The sequence below is a fragment of the Orbicella franksi genome, chromosome 3 (genome assembly GCF_964199315.1).
Source record: "Orbicella franksi chromosome 3, jaOrbFran1.1, whole genome shotgun sequence".
Taxonomy (NCBI): domain Eukaryota; kingdom Metazoa; phylum Cnidaria; class Anthozoa; order Scleractinia; family Merulinidae; genus Orbicella; species Orbicella franksi.
Genome location: NC_138147.1, coordinates 27231397 through 27252975, shown reverse-complemented (window position 1 = coordinate 27252975; position 21579 = coordinate 27231397). Strand labels below are relative to the sequence as shown.

General features: G+C 40.2%; 1 protein-coding gene across 4 annotated transcripts in view; it reads right to left on the bottom strand.

The window, feature by feature from the left end:
- LOC145481748 (uncharacterized) overlaps nt 1–21579 on the bottom strand; it is a 35566-nt gene that overhangs the window by 4526 nt on the left and 9461 nt on the right. For 2 of the 4 annotated variants that reach the window (XM_081460273.1, XM_081460272.1), the window contains 13 exons: nt 21341–21567; nt 16963–17166; nt 15990–16178; nt 14757–14919; nt 14278–14501; nt 13867–14086; nt 12874–13133; nt 10534–10693; nt 6338–8595; nt 5814–5859; nt 5551–5673; nt 5126–5368; nt 1574–1651 (listed from right to left, as the gene is read on the bottom strand). In XM_081460273.1, coding sequence (XP_081316399.1) covers nt 1574–1651; nt 5126–5368; nt 5551–5673; nt 5814–5859; nt 6338–8595; nt 10534–10693; nt 12874–13133; nt 13867–14086; nt 14278–14501; nt 14757–14919; nt 15990–16178; nt 16963–17166; nt 21341–21538 — 4366 coding nt within the window. In that variant the 5' untranslated portion in view covers nt 21539–21567. Of the gene's footprint in view, nt 1–1573; nt 1652–4077; nt 4869–5125; nt 5369–5550; nt 5674–5813; nt 5860–6337; nt 8596–10533; nt 10694–12873; nt 13134–13866; nt 14087–14277; nt 14502–14756; nt 14920–15989; nt 16179–16962; nt 17167–21340; nt 21568–21579 lie in introns of those variants that run through there. The other 2 variants (XM_081460274.1, XM_081460275.1) reach the window with 2 other exon arrangements.

Below are 21579 nucleotides of genomic sequence, written 5' to 3'. Positions count from 1 at the left end.
GCCGTCGTGAAGAGGTAGCACGGATTCCTTGATTTTTAGGGCGATGAAATCACATACGAACGAACACACAGTTCGCGGTAGACCAACACTAAAGGACTTTTTAAGCGTTTTCGCAACGGGTCGGTCTGCAAGCCTTACGAGAGATCAGTTTACGAGCGAACATTTTGAGTGAATTTATCAAGAATCATGTTATACCAAAGGAGCCATCAACCGGGGCTATCAACTCTTCTACTTGATAAAAAGCATCTTCAGAAGTGTCATCGTATTTTTAGACGTGATCGAGAACCAAGTAGAATCCCAGCACGAACTCAAGAACTTCTGAGCGACAAGAGCAGAAAGGTTAGAGAATTTGTTTACGAATGTATCTGTTCGAGTACACTTAAGTAAAACGCTCTGAAAAACTTCGTATACCGTAAAGTATAATAAAGATAAAATCTCAAACTAAACGATATTCTCTCGTTATTTTCTTGTAACAGAGTTATGTGTTTTTACAAGAGTGAAACCCATGTAGCGTATTATTGTACATTTAAGCTGAAAGAAACTAATATATGTTGACTCCAGCAAAACAATTCTTGGCTTGCACTGTCACGCAATCCTGACACAATAAAAAATTATTTGAAAACCATTTAGTGGATAAAATCAAGAAATTGTGATGTTATAGGAGATTAATAAAGATGACACTTCTCTGATTTTAAAGTCTGTGTTTTTCCCAAACTCAGATATTCGTCGAAATATTTTGCACAAATTTACAGAGACCAGTAAGGAGCCGCCGTATTGGTGTACGTCCGTGGTATGCCAACATTGCGACCGGAAACTAGTGTAAACATCTGGAACTTACTTTGGCTATCTAGGCGACTGATTATCTGTACTGAACAAACAAGCATTTACATAAGCACTTTTCTTAATGCTCTAACTTCTGAATGGGCTAAAAATCACGAGATAAGTATATGTTTTTCGACAAACGTGTTCGTAGGTCTATATCACGCACCGCCATAACTCTGAAATTCAAAATGTCTCGCTTGCTTGAGAAACGCAAATAACAACGACAAAGGCTAAGGAAAATAGACTGAAACGTTTATAGGCTGATATAAAGACCTTGACTCATTTCTTGCCTTAAAGACCTGCAAACGAGTAATAAGCTCGATTCCAAGAAATGCAATCAAAAGCAGAATAGCTTGAGCACATCGATTCGATTGAATTTCGTTCGACTTCAAATGGAGAACATTTAGCTCAATTGAAATATAGCTAGTGCTTCTCAGTATAACGACTGCCTGGGTACACGCAGCAAAGCGTCTAGTTTTATTTTGAACGGAATAATTTAACCTCAGTTTCTATATTTCTGTGTAGGTTTCCTTCGTTCATAGCTACATAAAGATTTATACAGTGTTCGTTAATAACAATAACAATAACAATAACAATAACGATAACAATAATAACAATAACAATAACAATAACAATAACAATAACAATAACAATAACAATAACAATAACAATAACAAAAACAAAAACAAAACCAAAATAATCAAGGAACGTAAATGGAGTCCTTTAGAACTTGGATAAACTTTATACTTACAGGACAAACCCACTGATAGATCACTTTGCTGCTGTTGAGGAATGTCTAGCACACGCAAATTTTCTTGTAGTAGAGGACCTGTAAAGAGATGTATTTTAATTATACAGAGAAACCTGAACTAAATAGATGGTTGAAGAAAAGGCCGCTTCCTATACAAGCTTTGTACGAAATTAATGTACAAATCGGACAGTATAAAATGCAGATTGCCGTCCGCAAACCAGACTGTCGTTTGTCGTATTACTTGTATTGTACAGGGCAACGTACAGTAAAATACATTGAGGATATTACACTTTGGCGAGAAGATATGAACTTTATGCGGCAGGTATATTTTGCAGGGTGCAGGGTGCAGGTTGCAGGCTGAAATTTAATTATAACTGAAAAACCGCTGGCACTAAAAATAATTAATAACCTATATACTTGTCGGGGGTTCTTACATAAAGTAGTTCGCCTCTTTCACGTAGTGAAAACACGCTGTTATTAATATTTAGACCTTCTTTGGCAATCTTCTAACTTGTTACGCCGTGTACAGAAACCAGAGACTTCGTACGCTTCCCAACATGTTTGTGATCGCACTTGGTTTGAGCGATGTTCTCATGTCCATCGAAAACACGATCGATCCGCTATAAGTACTTATCGATCGACACGCAGGGACTGGTGAAATCTCTTCAAAGCCATCTGGATGGCCGCTCCACAGATGTCTCCATCTATTCCAGATTTGGCTCGAGTCTTCCCTCAACAACAGAAGATTGCCATCACAAATGAAGCAATTAAATAAAGAAATGAAATAATATAAGATTTTAACCGACGGAATATACTAGCGCAAGCTCAGTGTGCTTTCATTTTGGTACTCACTGGGAAGAAACCAAATTCAGCAGATATTTCAGATGATATTTCAGATGTTTCTTCAAAAACAATAATTCATTGCAGGCTTAAAATCATTGAAATATACTCTCCTCACATCGCTTCGGCCGGTTTGGCACTTAGGTGGAAGCCACCTATCTGAGCGACTGTAAACAGCGTCATGTAACAGTCACGGTAATTCTACCAACTGTACGTTCTTTCAAGTGCCAGCGGTTTTCCAGTTATAATTACATCTCAACCTGCACCCTGCACCCTGCACCCTGCAAAATATACCTGCCGAACTTTATGTTCGAGTGGTAAGAACAATATATCACGAGTGAACGCAGCGAACGAGTGAGACATTGCTCCCGCCACAGGAACATAAAATTCATATCTTCGACTTTAAGAGAAATGTTCTTTTTATTATATGAACAACCTGATGGAAATACATGCATGTTTGCAAATACTGGGTTTCTACAATCACAGGCAGCCCAAGCTCTCTCTATGAACCACACAAGCAACACAATATGGCATCGAATTATAAGGGTTTATATGGGATTTTCTACAAGATATCCATGGAGGTAGTTAAAAGTGAAAATTCTCAATAAAAATGGCTTTCCTTATCCCATACGTGTGTTGTTTGCTCCTGGTGTGGTTATTTGACCGATTTAACTTGATTTAAGCGACTTTTTTTAATTCTGCGGTGGATTTGTGGCCGTGGGTACATTTTAGCCTGGGAGTTTTGACTTCGTTTGGCAGGCTGTCCCGACTGAGGTGTTTCGCCTTGTCCTCTCTTTATGAAGGGAAAACCGGAATTAAAAAAGTCGCTTAAATCAAATTAAAAGTTGTTTGAACCTAAATACGACGCGATTACATAACATCAGACGGCCGCGCGCTGGGCAACTACAAAAAAGATTCTACAATAAAAACTTGTCATTTGTTTCTCCGCGTCGAACAAGAAACTCGAAATTCATCGAAAATCACGACTCGTTTTCTCATTTTTGTTTTTCAATGTAAGTCCACAATTACAATTCATGCTAACGGTATTGGCTAACCTGTCTAAAAAGCCAACAAAAACTTGACATAAAGCTGTCAAAAATGTCAAAACCGTCAAAAACTTGGCGAGTAACAAAAGTTCGCTTCACGCTTCACTGAAATTGTTCACCAATCTTCTTCGTCTGAAGACTAAAGAAAATTCCGGCGTCGTTTCAAGCTATTTCAGTTGTCGACCTCTTGGATTCTCTTGAACAAGGGAAAACCAACAACTGAATATTAATGACACCGATGTTGGCTCCCGCAAACAGTGCCTGGGTTTACTGACTTTGCTGGCTTTGCTGTGTGGAGGAAATTACATTATTAAACACAAGAGAGCTTTATTATCTGGATGAACTGTACGGTAATGAACTTGTATTCGTACTCAGTTTTGTCTCTTCAAACAACACTGATGTAGAAACTGCAGCGCAATTTTTCCTACTGTACACAGGGTATGTTTGTGATTTCTCTGGTTTAACCACAGGTAGCCCAAGCTCGATATATGAGAAGCTCACTTTTGATCACAATTGAGCTTCTTATATATTGAGCTTGGGTTACCTGTGGTTTAACCAACTTCTCCCAGAAACTCTGGAAACTCGAATAAAACATTTATATCGTACTTTGTTTTCTTCGCGTTGTTGGAATTATGTGATGCTTTCCACTGAAAGAAGTTTCGCCTCAAGACTGTTTGCTTATTCCAAAGATTAATTATCGGACATTTCATTCGGAAAAGTTGTCTTCCTAACTGCCTGTTTGCTTGTTGTTGGCTTCTTAGAAACCTCTTCATTTTTGAGGAGTGTTGACTTTGTTTCTGTGCTTTCGGAGTGGGTTGGCGAATGAAGCAGTTCTGTATCGGACAGTTCGCCTGGATAGTAAAATTCGCTTTCAGAATGTTCACTTTCATCACTCATTTTGAAGAAAACAAAATTTTGCAGCAACAAAATTGTTTTTGTCATTAACTCGCATCGATTTTACCGCACGCCCTTCTAGGAAGGCCGTACGCGTTTTTCCGGCCCTATCACTTCGACGCGTACGGCCCTCATACGGGACCTGTTTCTTCTGGTTTTGCAAGGAAATTGCGCGAGGGGCCGTACGGGTCATATGATAATGATTAATAAGCCGCGCGAAAACATTTTCGATGATGCAATATGGGTTTTAATTATTCTCCAGCTTTCCATCTGCGCTATTTAATTACAAAACCTTTAATCATGGTAACTTAAATCAAGCTTATTATTTTGCAACATTAAATATCAGTCTTGGCGCAATTGCTCTGTCATTCCTTGAAACTTGCCAAAAATCTATTTGTCCCAGGACCATATTTTAAAACAAAATCTTGGAAATCGACTGTCTTCCTTTCATGTTTTATTTTTGACAAACGGTTCACATCGCATTAGTTCACTCAAGTCAAGGACATTTTCCTCCGCTAGAAGACAGGAAACAAAAACAAAACAACAACAAAGAATGACTCCACTTTTGACAAAAGTTTGAAAGCACAATCTTAAGAATAAGATCCACTCCAACCTCAAACCCAAGGCCATAAGAAAGGACATGAGCACGGCACATAAATATTTAGAAAACAAAAGCTATCGGAGAAGAACACCAAAAAGAATTGTCAACCGCCATCAATTGTCAATTGTCAATCGTCATCATCATCATTTGCAATGCCAGTGTCACACCTACCCGTGGTTCCTGCAGGTGTAATCTGTCTCAAGTATTCAACCACATCCCGCCTGTTTGAATACTTTGCATTTCTTGCCAGGCACCGGATCCATTTCCTGGTTTCAGGCTCTGGCTGTTCCAGTGACGTGTGCTCCAGCTGCAGATTCTCTATTAATTTATCTACTACTTCTTTCGGATTGTTGGTCTTTGATTGAAGGATTCCAAGAACGTCGACAGGTAAGACAAGGGAAGTGTCACTATGACCTGTGGATTTAAAATGCACAAAAAAAAAAAAAAAAAAACACAAACAATTTGGAGAATCAAGAGAGAGCAAACAACAGAATGAATGGTTGAAAATGACAGACTTTTAAGTGTAAAGGAATCCCTTGGGACAGAAACAGTTAAATTAAAAGGAAAAAAAACCAAGAAATACGACAGAAACTTACCATGTGAAAAAGGAAGGAGCCTTCCGGCACTTTCATTGGCTACTTCAACTTCCGGTTGGTTAACCCGCTGAAGGGATCTCTGTATGTTGCAAGGTAAGGCAGGTAACATTTCCGGCAGCTCATCTAATTTAGATATACAAATGTACACACTTAGAGACGGACATAAGCATATTATTGTTCGCAAGGATGTTTAAGGGTAGGGTTAATCAAGTTGAAAAAAAAAAAAAGAAATCAATCTTATTAACACAAGAAAGAAAACTGACCTTCCACGAAAGGGAGTCTCCCATCATGTTCATCGGACATTGGCTGCTGTTGACAAATAGGAAATAAAGAGACTTTTTTAATTTTCTCGTTTGCTTACGAAATTTAAGGTGGTTCCAGTTTCCTTCCATTTTTTTTTCTGTTAAGTTTTACAAAGTGTTTAGTTTTAAATAATCAAAAACGGTAGTTACCTAACTCCTTGTTTTGCTGCAATCCTCAAAAGATATTGTTGCTATGCTAACCCACCGTATCATAACGATGATCAATTCGACCGTTGGAAATTTGTTTAATATCATCATTATGAAATTCAAATCATGTAATTTAATCAATCCACGAAAACACAATCACTGAAAACCGCCACGAGCCAGATAAAATGATTAAAGATGACTCAGTGAAAGAGAATCTTAATGATTAATTCTACACCTCTCATATAAGCCGGGAAATCTTAAAGGTACATGAATTTGCCGAGCTATGGTAAATCTTTATACTCCTGTCGAACCTTTTCCTTCACGCAACACTTGCTCACCTTACCATCCTCAGATGGAAACCAAGGCGCAAAGTGTCCAACCGACACTCGGATATCTTGTGCAGTAGCGGATCTGTCGCAGAAGACTTGTATATTATTGCCTAGTTTAGAATCTGGAAAGAAGTGAAGACATTCCTCTTGTCTGCAGCTTTCTGCATCGTGATTTTGGCAGTAGTTCACTGCACGTCCTTGACAACAAACTGGACATAAAAAACTCAGCTCACATGCTACGTTCTTAATCCAAAAGAACTTGTTCCGCATGCAATCAATCATCGAAGGAAGCTGGTTACGAACATCACGAGCCGAGATCACATCAGATGCGTCAAAAGCTTCATTACCTGTTAGGATAAGAAACTCGATGGAGAAGGAGTGGCAAAGAAGGACCACAGAGCGGGCTTCTCCTGGAAGGATGTGAAATCTGGCAAAATTCTTGAAAAATTGAGGGGCTGCTTGCCGCGGAAATCTGTCACTACACCATTGAAAGAACTCTAGTACAAGCCGGGGAAAGAAGCCTGCAGGAACCTGGCCAGTTTCAAATTTAAGAAAAAGAGATGGAATTTGTGCAGATGCAACCAGATCACTGATCGCTTTTGGTGGATGTGACTTCAACATAGATGGCACCAGATACTGCTTGCTGCACGAAACACCTTTTTGTAATGGCCATGGACACAGTAAGCTGAACTTTTCCATTATTGCAACAAGACTTTCGCACGTTTCTGTCTGTGGAATCAGAGAGCTCCAAACATGTTTTAGAAGTTCTTCTTCTAGGATTCCTTCTTTCTCAAGTTTACGCCATAGATCAACGTATTTCTTCTCTATCCAACGATAGGACCTGACTGTAATTACCTTCTTGAAGACGTCAATCAGCCACTGAGGATCCAAGACCACCACATCATTCAGCTTTGACGTGTCATCAAAGTGAATTAAAAGTCGTAGGTCATGCAAAAAGTTCAACAAAGTTAAGATCTCACTGTCTTTGTTAATGATGCACACCTTGGACGCCAGATCTTTTGCCAGCGCGAGAGAGATACAATGGTGCCTGTCATTCTTCAGAGATTCAAGACATTTCTCGTATCTTAACCATTTAATTGGAATAACTTCATTTACGTGCGGTAACTCCTTGGCAACAGCAAGTACTACCTTCCGTAAGCGCGCGACTTCTGGGCATTCGAATTCACTACCCGACTTTGTGTTATCAACGACAAATACGTCAGCCAACTGAGGACCGTATGGCTTATCCTTTAGCGTCCCAAATATCTCATTGGCGAGTTCAAATGGATCGCAATCGTTGTAAGGTTTATCAGCATGAGTGCAAACTAAGAAAACTGCTGGAAGCTTCTTTGGTAACACCTCAGATTCATGGTCTACATCGTTATCTTTGTCCTGACTGGCCAGGGAAGCCACAGAAGTCATCCAAAAATCCAAGTAATCCAAATTGGTTTTTAGACTGCAGTTATCTTGAATTTTTTTGTAGACTCCTTGCCTTACGACAGGTTTGGCTATGTCATGTGGATTTTGGCTTAGGTCATAGACCAGCAAGTAGATTGCTCTTGCTGTGAGAAAGAGTGGGTGTGTCACATAGTAAACCGACTGTCCTGCAAAATCCCACATAATTGAATGGATGTCATCGCTGTTTTCTACCCAGCCATTTTGAAGTAGCGTCTTAGTTCTAACAGCAATCTCTTCAAAATGTGACATTTCCACTTGTGTTGCGACAAGAGTATCATCTTCTGGAGTCTGTTCTGTTGAATCGGGTACTTCCTCTGCTGGTACAACAGGCTCCTGGATTGTGTCGGTAGGTGTGGAATCTCTAAATGATTGCTCACTTGGCTCTGGACCTGTTGATGACTCGTGTAGCTGTGTTTCCATCAGCATATCAGTTATGTCAAATTCTCCTGAACCAGCACAAGCTCTTGTTTCTTCCTCAACTGCCATCAATTTTTCAGCAACCAACCGTGCTGTGTTATGTTCAAAAGAAATGGCCTCTGCATCAGGTGTTGACTCTTCATCCTTCTTTCCTGTTATCCAAATGTCACTGGTGACTTTGAAATGATATCGGTCCACATCAATGCCGACAGTGCTATCTTCTTCTGGGTTGAAGATTGTTCCCTTCAATGACTTCTTTAGGCTGGTTTTCCCTGACCGGTCTTGTCCAATCAACATCAATGGCACCCTCTTGACACACGTTTTTCCTTCAGCCAGGGCATTATTATAAGCTTCGAAAGCTAAAGGACCCCGCGCAAGAATCTCTGGAGGAACTGTAAACACAACAAGAATGAAATCAACAAAACCATCCAATGTTCTGGGAAACCACACGATAGCCTTTGAACGGAAAATATGTTTCATAACTGATTGCACCCATCGTCAGTTGCTTATGATAAATAACATTTTAATATGACGGTTACGATGTCTTGACACAGTTTTTTCTGGACCATACATCCCATTTTCAAATCAGCTTTTTAACAATCTTCCCCTTATTGGATCGAAGTCAAAATTACACCAGTTACTGGAAGAGATCGACGGACTACTGTTCTGTGTTACTCTCGATAAATAAAGTTGATTATTATTATTATTATTATTATTATTATTATTATTATTATTATTGTCGTTGTTATTATTATTATTATTATTGTTATTGTTATTAGGGCGAAGGGAGAAAGCTATGCGACTACCATGTCGTGGATCAGGGCAAGAGTGTCTTTTGCGCTGCTGAGATGAGCAATACTTTGCTTAAGAGGCTCGCGAGCTTCTAGGAGAGTCCACTTAGAACTGTTGGGCATTGACTTAGGTATTGAAAAAGGACATGCAAATATTCGTTAAGGCTTTGAGAACGCTATTTCTGGGGAACTCTCGCTAAAGCCAGGAATACCGAGCCAAGTTGACATTATTTATGCTTAATACGATGTTCAGCAAGTCTTTTATTAGGCTAATTTTTTGTCACATTTTCTGGAAGCTGAGCCATTATTTTGTTTTTCATCTTATGTCATTTATAACGAAGAATTAATACAGTCCTCTTATTATAGCTCGTAACTTAATAATTTTTTCAACATTTTATTGTTTTGTAACTATTCGATGATTTGTAAATAAAATTTTATTATTGTTATTATTATTATTATTATTATTGTTATTGTTATTATTATAAATCAAACGAATCAAAATTGGTAAAACTTGAATCCTTTGCGTGATGCAGATTTGAAAGGCTGCCGCACACTAGCCGATTTTTTGTCGCGACTAACCGCGTTGAGGCTTGGGGTTGAGTCATCCAAAATCAAGATGGCGCTTATTCCACTGAGGTAACTTTCATGACATTTCCTAATTGGTTGAGGTGCGCGCGCACCCCGACAAATTGTCTTGGTCCATGGCACACTAACCGACAAGGCCCGACAAGACGTTTTGAGATCTAGCAATGTCAGATATCGCCCGAGAAGCCCCGATCTTGTCGCAGACTTGTCTGAATTCACCGCACACTAGCCGACAAGTGAAGATTTTGTCGGCCGACAAAAAATCGGCTAGTGTGCGGCGGCCTTAATTAATCTATGGTGAATGGCGAATGAAATATCAATAGAGAAATTCTGTATGTTTGATTTGAGGTAAATCGCAGAGACATTTCAAGCCATACTTTTTGCGTAACAATAGTAATCCGATCGGTGCACCATACTGATAAATTCGCTTCAAAGTAATGCCAAAACGTGTACGAAATCAGGAAAGTTGACGTGATCTTCTTTCTCGCGTTCCCTGGAGACACGGGACACGTTTTCCTCCACTCGAGAAACGTACTTGAGTTGGGAGGTATAACAATGTCTTTTATCGAAGCATTCGGTAGGTTGAAAATTTGTTTATTTCGCTACGTGTTTTGTCGGAATCTAGCAAAACTTGTTATTTTAGCACAGTTTAACACTAGTGTTGTTAACAATGGTCTCCGTGCAGCCATATTTACTGCAGACAAATAGCTCGTTTCCATTACGTTTGTCTGAGTCACAGGAGACGTTTAATTTGAGTCAAAGTTGTCAAAATTCCGAAGAAAAAATTTGAAAGCCAGCTTACCGTCATCAGCTCGTGCCTATGTTCTCTGATAAAGCATGCTTTTTCAGCCAATCAGAGCGCGCGTTATATGGAATGTAGTTTAAATGCTGTGTTCCAGCGTTGAGTTGAAAGCTGAGTTCACTGGATTGATAAATATACATTTTAAATTTTACCTTTCAGAGGTCCGCTTCTTTGCATTTCACGATGAACAAAGCCTTGAACTTCCTTTACAAACTGAAGAAACTCTGGTAGTTTTCGAACTATGACCTCTGGTTCCCATTGCCCGCTGCTGAATGACTGGTCCCATTCATCACAATGTAAATGGAGATCAATCTGCAATTCAAAGTAGACGGTATAAGAAAGAAGTAATTCTGTATACAGTTCAACCCCTATTAAACGGCCACCCTCAGGAAAATGGATAGTGACCGCTTGAAGGGGACTGGCCGCTTAATAGAGGTAAAATAATAGAAAAGCCCTCATAGGAACTTTGATTACTAGCCGCCTAATAGGGGTGGCAGTTTAATAAGTGGCCGCTTAAGGTTATTTCCCAGCATTGCATTGCGCATCCCTACTGAGCATAATTTCGCGCGTGATTAGCGCGCGCGCAATTAAAATGGCGGCTTTTTCTTTACAGCTGGACCTCGCCATAGAGATAAATCGTCATTTTCTCGCAAACGAGTATGGTGACCTATCATTTTTTTCTATTGTTTTGAATTGAGTAATAAATTTCTCTGTGTAAAATAAATATGGACCATTTCTCAGTGTAGAACAAAAAGCAATCGTCCGAAGCGTGAATTTAGCAAGCAATCGTGAATACAATCATGGTGCTATTATAAGGATTTATATGGGTATGAACAATCTGCTGTTGATCCTAAACGAACATGGGGACCCCTCATTTTTATTTCAAAATTTAAGTTCCTATAATATAAACAATTAATAGGCAAAGTTTCACAAAAATCTCAGTGCAGGTTCTATTTCAGGGGAATGACCTTAATAGGGGTTTGACTGCATGAAACAAGGGAAATTACCAGATTGTACCAAGGGACCCCATTGGCTATTTCTTGGGCAAACTTAGTGAAAGCAAACAAGCAGCAGTGTTTTAAACCCGTTGAAACACATGCGAGTGTTTTTGAACAGCTTCAAAAACGTTTGTGGTACATCTACTTGGGTTTATTATTATTTCTCTGGCGAAAATCGGCTGCAAAATTTAGCCGTGTCTTTATCAAATTTAATTAAACATTTATTTCTTTTGTGTGCGTGTTTTCTTTATGAATTATTAATGATTTTTGATGATAACCAAAACCATAGCTTTTACTTATTGTGCTTGGCTGTAAAATTCTTAGGACTTATAATTTGGCTCTTTGAGATCAACCAGTAGGATGGAAAGCCGAGGTTAAAAGTGTCTAAATTCATTTTTCATTTCAAATATATTGTGATTAGAATGGTTCTTTATTATCTGAAACAATCAAGGTTCGATAATTAAAATGAATTGGGAATACGCATTGCAACATTGAGGACGAAAGCCTCAGGGATACAGAAGAACGAAGACAGTTTTGGAGGCCTAGAGGACACAAGCAAGCTAACCCAACATATTGGTTCCATTAATATTAAGAAGCTTAAGCAAACCACGCAGGCAAAGGGAACAAAAACGTCGCGAAGCAAAGAGTTGAATCAAGAAATGCCGCAATGCATATGGCTCTGCACGTTGACAAGGGAAACCGTGACGGTGTTTGGATATCTGATCTTAATTAGCATACATCTTTATGATTTTATTTCTCCGCTTTTTCTTTAGTTATAGTTTCGATTGAGAAGATATATCAAACACTTAAGACAGTATTTGCCCACGTTTCCAAACACCTCGTAGTTCGTCAAAAATACTCCGCTACGCGTTTTATTTTCATCTCTCTTCTCGGTATTTGTAGCCTGCGAACGCAGACGTATTTCCGGCTGTCGCTTGTCTCCGCCTAAAATAACGTCTGCGAACCAGAGCCAGGAAACGATTTCTGTGACGTAGGAATTTTAAGCCAATCACAGTTTAGCTCAAGTAGCCCCAGAACTACTGCGCGAGATATTCCCTGCGAGGAGTACTCGCGTGTCATCATGGAATCTGATCGGCCAAGGAGAAAGAACAGTCATTACGTCACAGAAATCGTTTCCTGGTTCGGGTTCGCAGACGTTATTTTCGGCGGAGACAAGCGAGAACCGGAAATACGTCTGCGTTCGCAGGCTACGGTGTTTGGAAATGTAGTCAATTACGGACTTTCGTGTCTATATATTTAAAAGGAGAATATGAGCCATGCGTATTACAGTTTCAAATGAAAAGCCCTCTATACATACATGTACTGAGCTAGGCCGGCGGTCCTTCAAAAGAGAAGATACAGCAAATAGATCAAGATAACTGTTTATAGTAAACTATTACCAGGTGTTGCCCTCGCGAATCGGTGTAAGTTTGCTAACTTTGAAATATCTTGCTTTTTTATTTATACATGTATGCTCTTTTACAAAATTATTACCGAGTCTCTGGATTTTTCCTCTGCTACGACACTTCGCCATGAACATTCCTTTGATAAAATGATGCTAAATCCTGGCTTAGCAGTGTATACTGTTCGATTGGAGGACCGCTTATGAACAAAGCGAAATCCCTTGGGTATCTTGCTCTGTGGTAGACGTAGTCCAAAAGCATCATCTTTGGTCAAAGTCAGTCCAGAAAGATATTGTGACAAAACGCGTCTAACTTCTTCTGTAGGTACATAGTCAAAAGCTTCGGCACGTTCTAGACAAACAGTACAATACTCACTCTTTAGAACATGACGTGTAACAATTTTCGTACAAGAAATAATTAATTCTGCATTTTTTAGCCAACTCTCCTAAAATTGCACGTATTATGTTTAAAAGACTGTTATGGAACAATGATATGACAAACTTCAAGTAAATTGATGTTTGTCTCGATAGGCAAGATCACATTTTCTTGAGCGCCTAAAAGGCAAATACAGACAGCATCTTCAATGCGCACGTTGCGCATGCAACCTGCCCGGGGGCCCGTTTCTCGAAGGTAACGAAAAGTTTTCACACCCGAAAAGCCGTCGCAAAATCTCAAACCTTATGACTTCAGAGCTGTTCTATGCACATATTCTCAATAGGAACAGAGGTTCCCTTCATGCAGGAAGTTTCGGGCGTATACATTTCTTTATCTTTAAATAACCATCAACTAAAAATGGGGGCGGGCCCGAAAAGTTTCCGGGGCTTTCGATAAACGGGCCCCTGGTAACTAATATTCCTTTTCTACACTTACTTATCATAGTGCCTTCAATTCAAATAAAAAATGTTGATAGCAATTCCGCTGTCATATACAAAAGTTTTCAGACAGAAAAACTCACTTGGTAGATCATGTTAAGAAGGGATGTAAGTAACTTTTATTCCCACCACTCCCCTTTCTAAAATAATTAACGACGTGCCAAGACTACAATAATTACATACTCACTGAAGTAATTACTCCAACACCCCACCTGTTTTTCCTCGAACGGTAAGTCTGCAATCAAATTCGCATCCGGGAAATAAAATATCGGCCTGTAAATATCTTCTTGATGCAAGAATTAACCATCCACGACATCTTGAACGGGTTGATTCATCTTCAAAGTGAATCTCATCCAGGATGTTTTTGACGTCACTAGACGGGATTGGGATGTCCTCCAACTTTTTCCTGGTATCCTCCTTTGCTACCCACACCTGTTGAATTAGGGCACAACATTACTCACCAAATTTAACCGTCTGCTCAGTATGACACAACTTTGAAGGCGACCTTGTTTATCGAACAAAAACAACAGTGCAGGCAAATCGAGTAAATGAAAGAGTTACGGTTAAAAAAAATAAGTTTTCATTAAGTATTTACACTACGAATTTACCCAAATTTAACTTACCTTGCACCGTATTTGATAGTAACCTGGAGTTAGAAATGTTAAGTCATATCTAGTGGCATATTCGGTATATTCCTCAGGAATTTTTTTGAGATAATTTTTGCTGAAGATATCTTCCAAGAAATCCACTCCTTCATTAAAAGCAACTTTCCAATAATTTCCTTCTGCTGATGATCGGAACTTTCCGGTTGCGTCGTCGATATTCCACACTCCCTCAGCAGCTTCGTCTGTGAAAGATGAACAGAACGCGATTAACGCAACTCTGGTTTTGTGTTTAAGACAGTAATGACCATATTTTCTGAGTAGGAATTAAACGCTTTCTGTGCTAAGATTTACACAATGTAAAAACAAGTTCGGTCTTTTGTACTAAAGTCCCTTCACCTCAGTCAACTTGTTCATTGCAGTTCTTAGAAATCTATTCATTTCTTTGAGTGTATGTGTGTCACCTGAGTATAACTCAGAACCTATTATTGGAATGTTACCTTCATTAGGTCCTCGGATTATGGCTCTCCCGAAATGACACCACATGTCAGCGTCCAAAATATTTTTTACATCCCTTTCACGTTTGAACATGTCCAGCGATTCCAAAACTGCACGCGAGAGTTGTTCCAGATAGCTTGGCTCACTGTCTGAGATAACAGAATCCTAAAGAATACCAAATTTCTGTGATTTGATTATTGTTAATTTGACAATTAACGGTTAGAGCATCACTTTCCACAGCCGCATTAGTAAAATGTTAGCTTTGCTATTGAACGAACTTTCGATTAAATGAACTTAATTGAACGCAATTGGAACTTAATCGAGCGATTGGGTTTGATTGAGTTCGGCAATCAAACACAACACAATTGAACTCTTACAAAATTGGTCGAAGTTTAAATACATTCAATTAAATAGGGAGTTATTTATGGAAAACGTGTGCGTGTTTTTCTGAATGTCTCCTTCCTCTAGCTTGTCATACTCCGTTATCCAAGACCAGATTGTTCCCTACAAATAGACCATTTCACAGTTGTCTGCTCAGTGACCTGGCCTTGGATGGCAGCGAGGCTGAAGTTGACCTTGTTTTGATACAGATCTCACTGCTTTTGTCATGTAAATGCACCTAGTTAGCATCAGAACAACTTGTTTTACATGACAAAAGCAGTGAGGTGTGTATCAAAACAAGGGCAACTCCAGCCTCGCTGCCATCCAAAGGCCAGGTCACTGAGCAGACAACTGTAAAATAGTCTATTGGCGTCAACAACAACAACAAAAAGTTATCCTTTTGAATCAGCTTAAAGTTTGCCACAAAGACTTTATGGGAAGAAACAGCAGTAATGCATAATGTTACAGTCAAATTACTGATTGACGTTTTATTGTTCATTTCACTTGATTCTATGTTGTTCTTGCATGCTGAGAGAGACTTTTCAGAATCTTAATGAGACGAACGCAGTCGAACTCTCGTATAAAGTTTTCGATTAGATTTTTGTCGATTGCCGAACTCAATCGAACCCAATCGTCCGATTAATAAGTTTGATTATCGACACACAGTGACCTAACATATCATCTATTGTAAACTACTTCTCTCTGTAATTCACCTTTGCATTGCTTTCCACGGTTTCAGCCCAAAACCAATTCAATCAATTTAAAATTCAATCACGGGATTATTTACTTCAAAATCATAGATTAGCACATTTATTATTTCATTATTTTAATATGTCATATTCTTGATTGCTGACCTGCGGTTCAAATTCCTCGGTCGGTTTCAGCCTGTATTGCGTCTGCGACCCTGGTAATACCACGCGATCTTCTTCTTGCACTTTCTCCAGCTTAAGTCTGTAGTTCTCGGGAAGATTGCAGTCATCAATGAAGCAATAAACTTTGACGTTGTTAAATTCGTCTTCTACACGGCGAAGTCTTGCATAAGCCTGCAATTAGATACTTATGTCAGGGTCTTATCGATCCTGAAGGCCGGATAAGGAAATGAAACCTGGGATAGGTTTCATATTTAGGTGTAATAGGTTTCATAACTAGTGTAATGTAGCAAGCTAGACTAATTTACACAATAATAAAGTTACGATGATGCTGATTATGGTTTGGTCAAACCGCGTTGTACAATCCTGCTTGAATTATTAATCTCATCTTTACTAAAACTCTCTTTCCAACCATCCTCCTGTTCTTACATGTTTAGCTCAATATATGAGAACATACGAATCTGCAAACTTGCCACTCAGTAACGTCACCAACGTTACCCCCTCTGGGGAAAAGGATTATGGGTGAACTAAAACCCTGGTGATTGCGCTTAGTGCAAACTGAAATGAAACACCCAAAAGAAATTTCTCCAAACCAAGTGGAGGGAGAAGCCCAGGTGATAGCACGATGTGTAATTGCATTTGATAATACTGCTTGCAACAATAATTCAAAGTCAACCAAAGAGCAGGTATCGCTTCGACAAGTTATGTTTTTAAGCTGCAACACTTATGCGTCAACTGGGCATTTCGTTATCAGTTTTGCGGTCCCTGGTCAAATTTTATTTATAGAAAAGCAAGCAAAATGTTCAGAAGTTAATGGATAACGATTAAATAGCATGATGAAACCACGATCACTAATAAGAGGACAATGGATTTTGCATATCACTCAAACTTGTCGGGACTGAAGTTGTGATATCTGTAAAACTGAGGTGTCAAAAATAACTTTTTTAGATCTACCCACCACTTTCATTGCAACGAATACTTTTACATGTTCCCTTTGTTCTTCTGTTCCACTGATGATATGCACTTCCCCATGTTTACGGGTTACTTCTGCTCCTGTCTGCTTGCTTATCTCACGGAGATAAGCTCCACCTTTTCCAATTATTATACCCTTGTATCCATCTGGAATCTCTACAGGTTCCCAGATCCTTCTTTTTTTCTCCTCCTGAAGAGAAACAGTGTACAGTCAACAATAGAGGAGAAGGAGGAGGAGGGAGGGGGAGGAGGAGGAGGAGGGAGGGGGAGGAGGAGGGAGGAGGAGGAGGGAGGGGAGGAGGAGGGAGGGGGAGGAGGGAGGAGGAGGAGGGAGGAGGAGGAGGGAGGGGAGGAGGAGGAGGGAGGAGGGAGGGGGAGGAGGAGGAGGAGGAGGGAGGAGGAGGGGGATGAGGAGGAGGGAGGAGGAGGAGGGAGGAGGAGGAGGGAGGAGGAGGAGGGAGGGGGAGGGGGATAAGGAGGATGAGGAGGAGGAGGGAGGAGGAAGAGGAGGAGGAGGGGGAGGGAGGAGGAGGGAGGGGGAGGAGGAGGAGGGAAGGAGAGGAGGAGGAGGGAGGGAGAGGAGGAGGAGGAGGGAGGAGGAGGGAGGGGGAGGAGGGGGAGGAGGGAGGAGGAGGGGGATGAGGAGGAGGGAGGAGGAGGAGGGAGGGGGAGGAGGATAAGGAGGATGAGGAGGAGGAGGGAGGAGGAAGAGGAGGAGGAGGAGGGGGAGGAGGGGGAGGAGGAGGAGGAGGAGGGAGGAGGAGGGAGGGGGAGGAGGAGGAGGGACGGAGAGGAGGAGGAGGAGGGAGGAAGAGGAGGAGGAGGAGGGAGGGAGAGGAGGAGGAGGAGGGGGATGAGGAGGAGGAGGAGGGAGGGAGAGGAGGAGGAGGAGGGAGGGAGAGGAGGAGGAGGAGGGAGGAGGAGGAGGAGGAGGAGGGAGGAGGAGGAGGATGAGGGGGATGAGGAGGAGGAGGGAAGAGGAGGAGGAGGATCGTTTCTCAAATGTCCTCGTTCCTTTTACATTTCGGTCGTTACAGCCGTTAACAGAAGTAAAAGATTCCAGAAAAGACGCTGACTAATTGCAGCAACCTTACTTTGTTGCAATTTGTCATCAGTTGATTAATTATGACGGCAGCGTTTTTCTTAACCTTCCGAAAACAGTTAAGCCGACAAATTGCAATCTTTTTTTTCTTTCCATTTTAACCATTTTCCCAAAGGTAACAGTGAATTAGATGTGTTAAGACATGATCAACTTCGTTGGCACCGTAATTTGTCTCACCATCAGGGGTCCAGGTCGCCATCTATTTTTATCTGTTAAGTCTAATCATATGCGTTTCCGAAACGCACATATTAAAAGCAGTCAAAAATTTTGGACAAAAAAGGAGTTAATTTAAATTTTGCATTGCTGGCCACTTTCTGACATGCAAGAAACTAATCTTTCAATTGGCGAATAGTTGCGCAGTGCAAAGGGTGTGCTGCTACCGCACAGTGCCTAATCACTATTCGTGGGTTACTAGAAGTGAACTTCTTACCACCAAACGGAGGCTAAATCAAAGATTAGAGTGGTGGCCGTACTTTACAATTCGATTTTTTTCCTTTTCAAATATTGGCTGCTTTTTTATTTGTGAAAGTGGAGAAAAATTCGCCCAATTTAACTAAATCAAGCGACGCTCAAAGCTGTGCGCGGGCTTTGCATGCTTTGTTTCATCGAATTAACAGATAAACCATTCTAGCCAGAAAATACGGCCTTTTGGTAACCTACAAAACTGGGTGGAAAATCAAAATCAAACAAAACAGGCAAAGTCCGCGAGTGAAGTTTTGAGCCCCACCTCGTTTAATAAAATCGCTCGGATTTTCTTACAATCGCGTGCGTTCACAATTCGATTTTTCTCCTTTACAGATATTGGCTGTTGACCTTCTGTTCTTTCATGCTTCGTCAACAGCCAATATTTGTAAAGGAGAAAAATCGAATTGTGAACGCACAGGCAGCGCTCTCAACTTTGATTACCACACTGGTAACAGCCTCAGTTTGGTCACTGGTCAGGTCATTATTTGATGAAATGACTTCACAATGACTTCTTAATGACGTCATGATAACATCACTGACATTTTTTGACGTAATCTCACCCGCGGTCACTCGTGGTCATTCGTGGTCATTCGTGGTCACTCGTAAGTACTTTTGGACCCTATCAACAATTTTTGCATGTGTTTTCCGTACACGATTATTTATCGAGGGGGGTATTTGTTGGAAAGGTTTATCTACGCTCTAACACCACTCTTTTGAGCATCTGCTAGATTTTAGCTAGAAGTATATTGTCATAGCACATCGTCAAGCATTTCACATACCGACCAACACGACGAACCGCTCAAGTAAGGCATAAAACGATGAATAGTTCCCACCAGTTCTTGTTCGTAGGTAACTTCAGGTAGTTCAAACCTCTTTTGTGAACTGCTTTAGACTTACACGGTATTTAGTTTATTCCGTAATTGTGCGAGATGTTAAGAAGGCTAAGATTAAGGCAATTTGCTAACTTGCCAATTGATTTGCATAAGCGCTCGCGAATTTCAGCTGATGATACTTCCTAGAGGAATTCCGAGCTTGAAATTCGACTTTCTATACATCACACTGGTGATCACAGGCAAGATGATCTTTCCAAAGGCCTAAGCTACAAATAGACGGGATTTAGATTAATTTTAGCTTTTTTTAATCGAGCCAATTATAAATTAAAGTTGTTACGTTGAACCCTCAGTTCGCGAATATATCATGTGTCATTTGAGCTGAGTATATTACGTAGATTCTCGAATTTCTCGGAGGGAAGCCATGCGAGTTCGAGCATGAAACTTGCAATGGCAAATGTTTAATACTGTCCGTTTAAGGCTGTAAAAAAGTAATGAGAAAGTGAGGCACCAGATTCACTTTTATGCTGTCAAACATGACCTATATTTTGCCGCCATTTTTAACACGCTTCAGAGGTGCTTTTAAAATGGTTCAGAGAACCACTATATCGACATATCTGAGATTAGTTTAAAACGAAAAGTGAATAAGAATGGTTGTTCCAAAGTTTTGTGAAATTTGAAGTCATTTGAATTTATTTTAAGACTAAGTAGTGCTTCGTCCTCACTCCTTATTTCGGTAATTTTATTACACGAAAAAGCGCACTTTGACCGCGCTTTCTGTTTTTCGGAATTTCTAGAAACTAAAATTCGCTGGAACCTTTAAATAGTATTTTAAGAATAAGGTCACCTAAGGGTATTTTTGGGCAAAATATGATCGATTTGCTCGCCGGCGGTGATCGGCGTGTCTCGATCCTAACAGTCAGCCATCCTTAGCGCTCAGTTTCTTTAAGGAGGATAGTTTTCGTCATTCAATGCAACCTTACTACCACTTTTCAACAACCAGCTTGGCTTGACCTCATGAGGAAAAAGAATATCCGTCCTCATCAACATGGCCTTTTTTTAGTACAAGAAATATACCTAAACGAAGATACGTCGTCAAGAAAAAGGTATGAACCATAAACGATATGACAGTGTTTTCTAGGAAACTTGCGAACTAATACTAATTTGCACTCTTACGGACCACGTACATGTTTAATGCGTAGTCTGGAAACTTTATGGCTTTTTTAATACCTTGGTTATGACATTGCTTTTCACTAACTGTTGCAAACTTGGGCATACACATGTATCTCGAAGCTCTTTGCGTTTAAATTTTATTTTGCTTTCTCCCTTCGTCACCTTTTGGAAGGCATGGGCAGTTTCTTTGTTTTTCTTAATCACCACTTCGGGCAACTGACCTGTGATCATTAAATGCACGAGGAAACAATTTTGGATATACATGGACCAGGCCTGTTGGGTCAAGATGAGTGGAAGTTGGCCTTCTTCTTTTTTGGTCTCACACAACACACAAGAAAGCAAAACTGACGACCTTAGTCGATATTCTGCTATTTTTATCTCATGCTAGGTCAATAAGTCATATACACCAGATTGAAGAAACGTACAAAGGTATAAACCATGAACTTGGAAACACTAAAAAAGCGTGTGCATGATCATGAAAGACTTATATCATGACATAAAGAAGATAATTTTCTTTTTTTCCGGCAATCCCGAACAGGTAATAATATACGATTTAATTAATCTTGCTCGGTCACCGGACTATCAATATATGGGCCACTTAACCCCACAAGCTTTGTGGCTTTAACTCTTATCGTGTCAAATAAAGGTTTTATGTTATGTTATGCTTTATTAATATAACAAAGGGAGATAATTTCACGTATGAAGCCGCTTACTACTGAAATAAGGTACATTGGAAAGAATAACTTCATGACATGGTTATGGCGTGTTTACGAAGACATTATTTTTTTACTTACCACTTTTTCCAGAATAAGCCTCTTTGCACATGCTATCTGCTCTGCATTCCCGCTGACAGTAAACCCTTCCTCTTCACTATAGCTTGGTGACCAAACTTGTGCCCCAGACCTCTTCCTTATGTCTTGTATGATATGTCCGCCCTTGCCAATGACATGACCTTTGAAATCCTTTGGAACTGGCACAAATTCACTCGGCATTGTCTTTGTGGTTGTCTATGTACCACTACCTGTTACGAGAT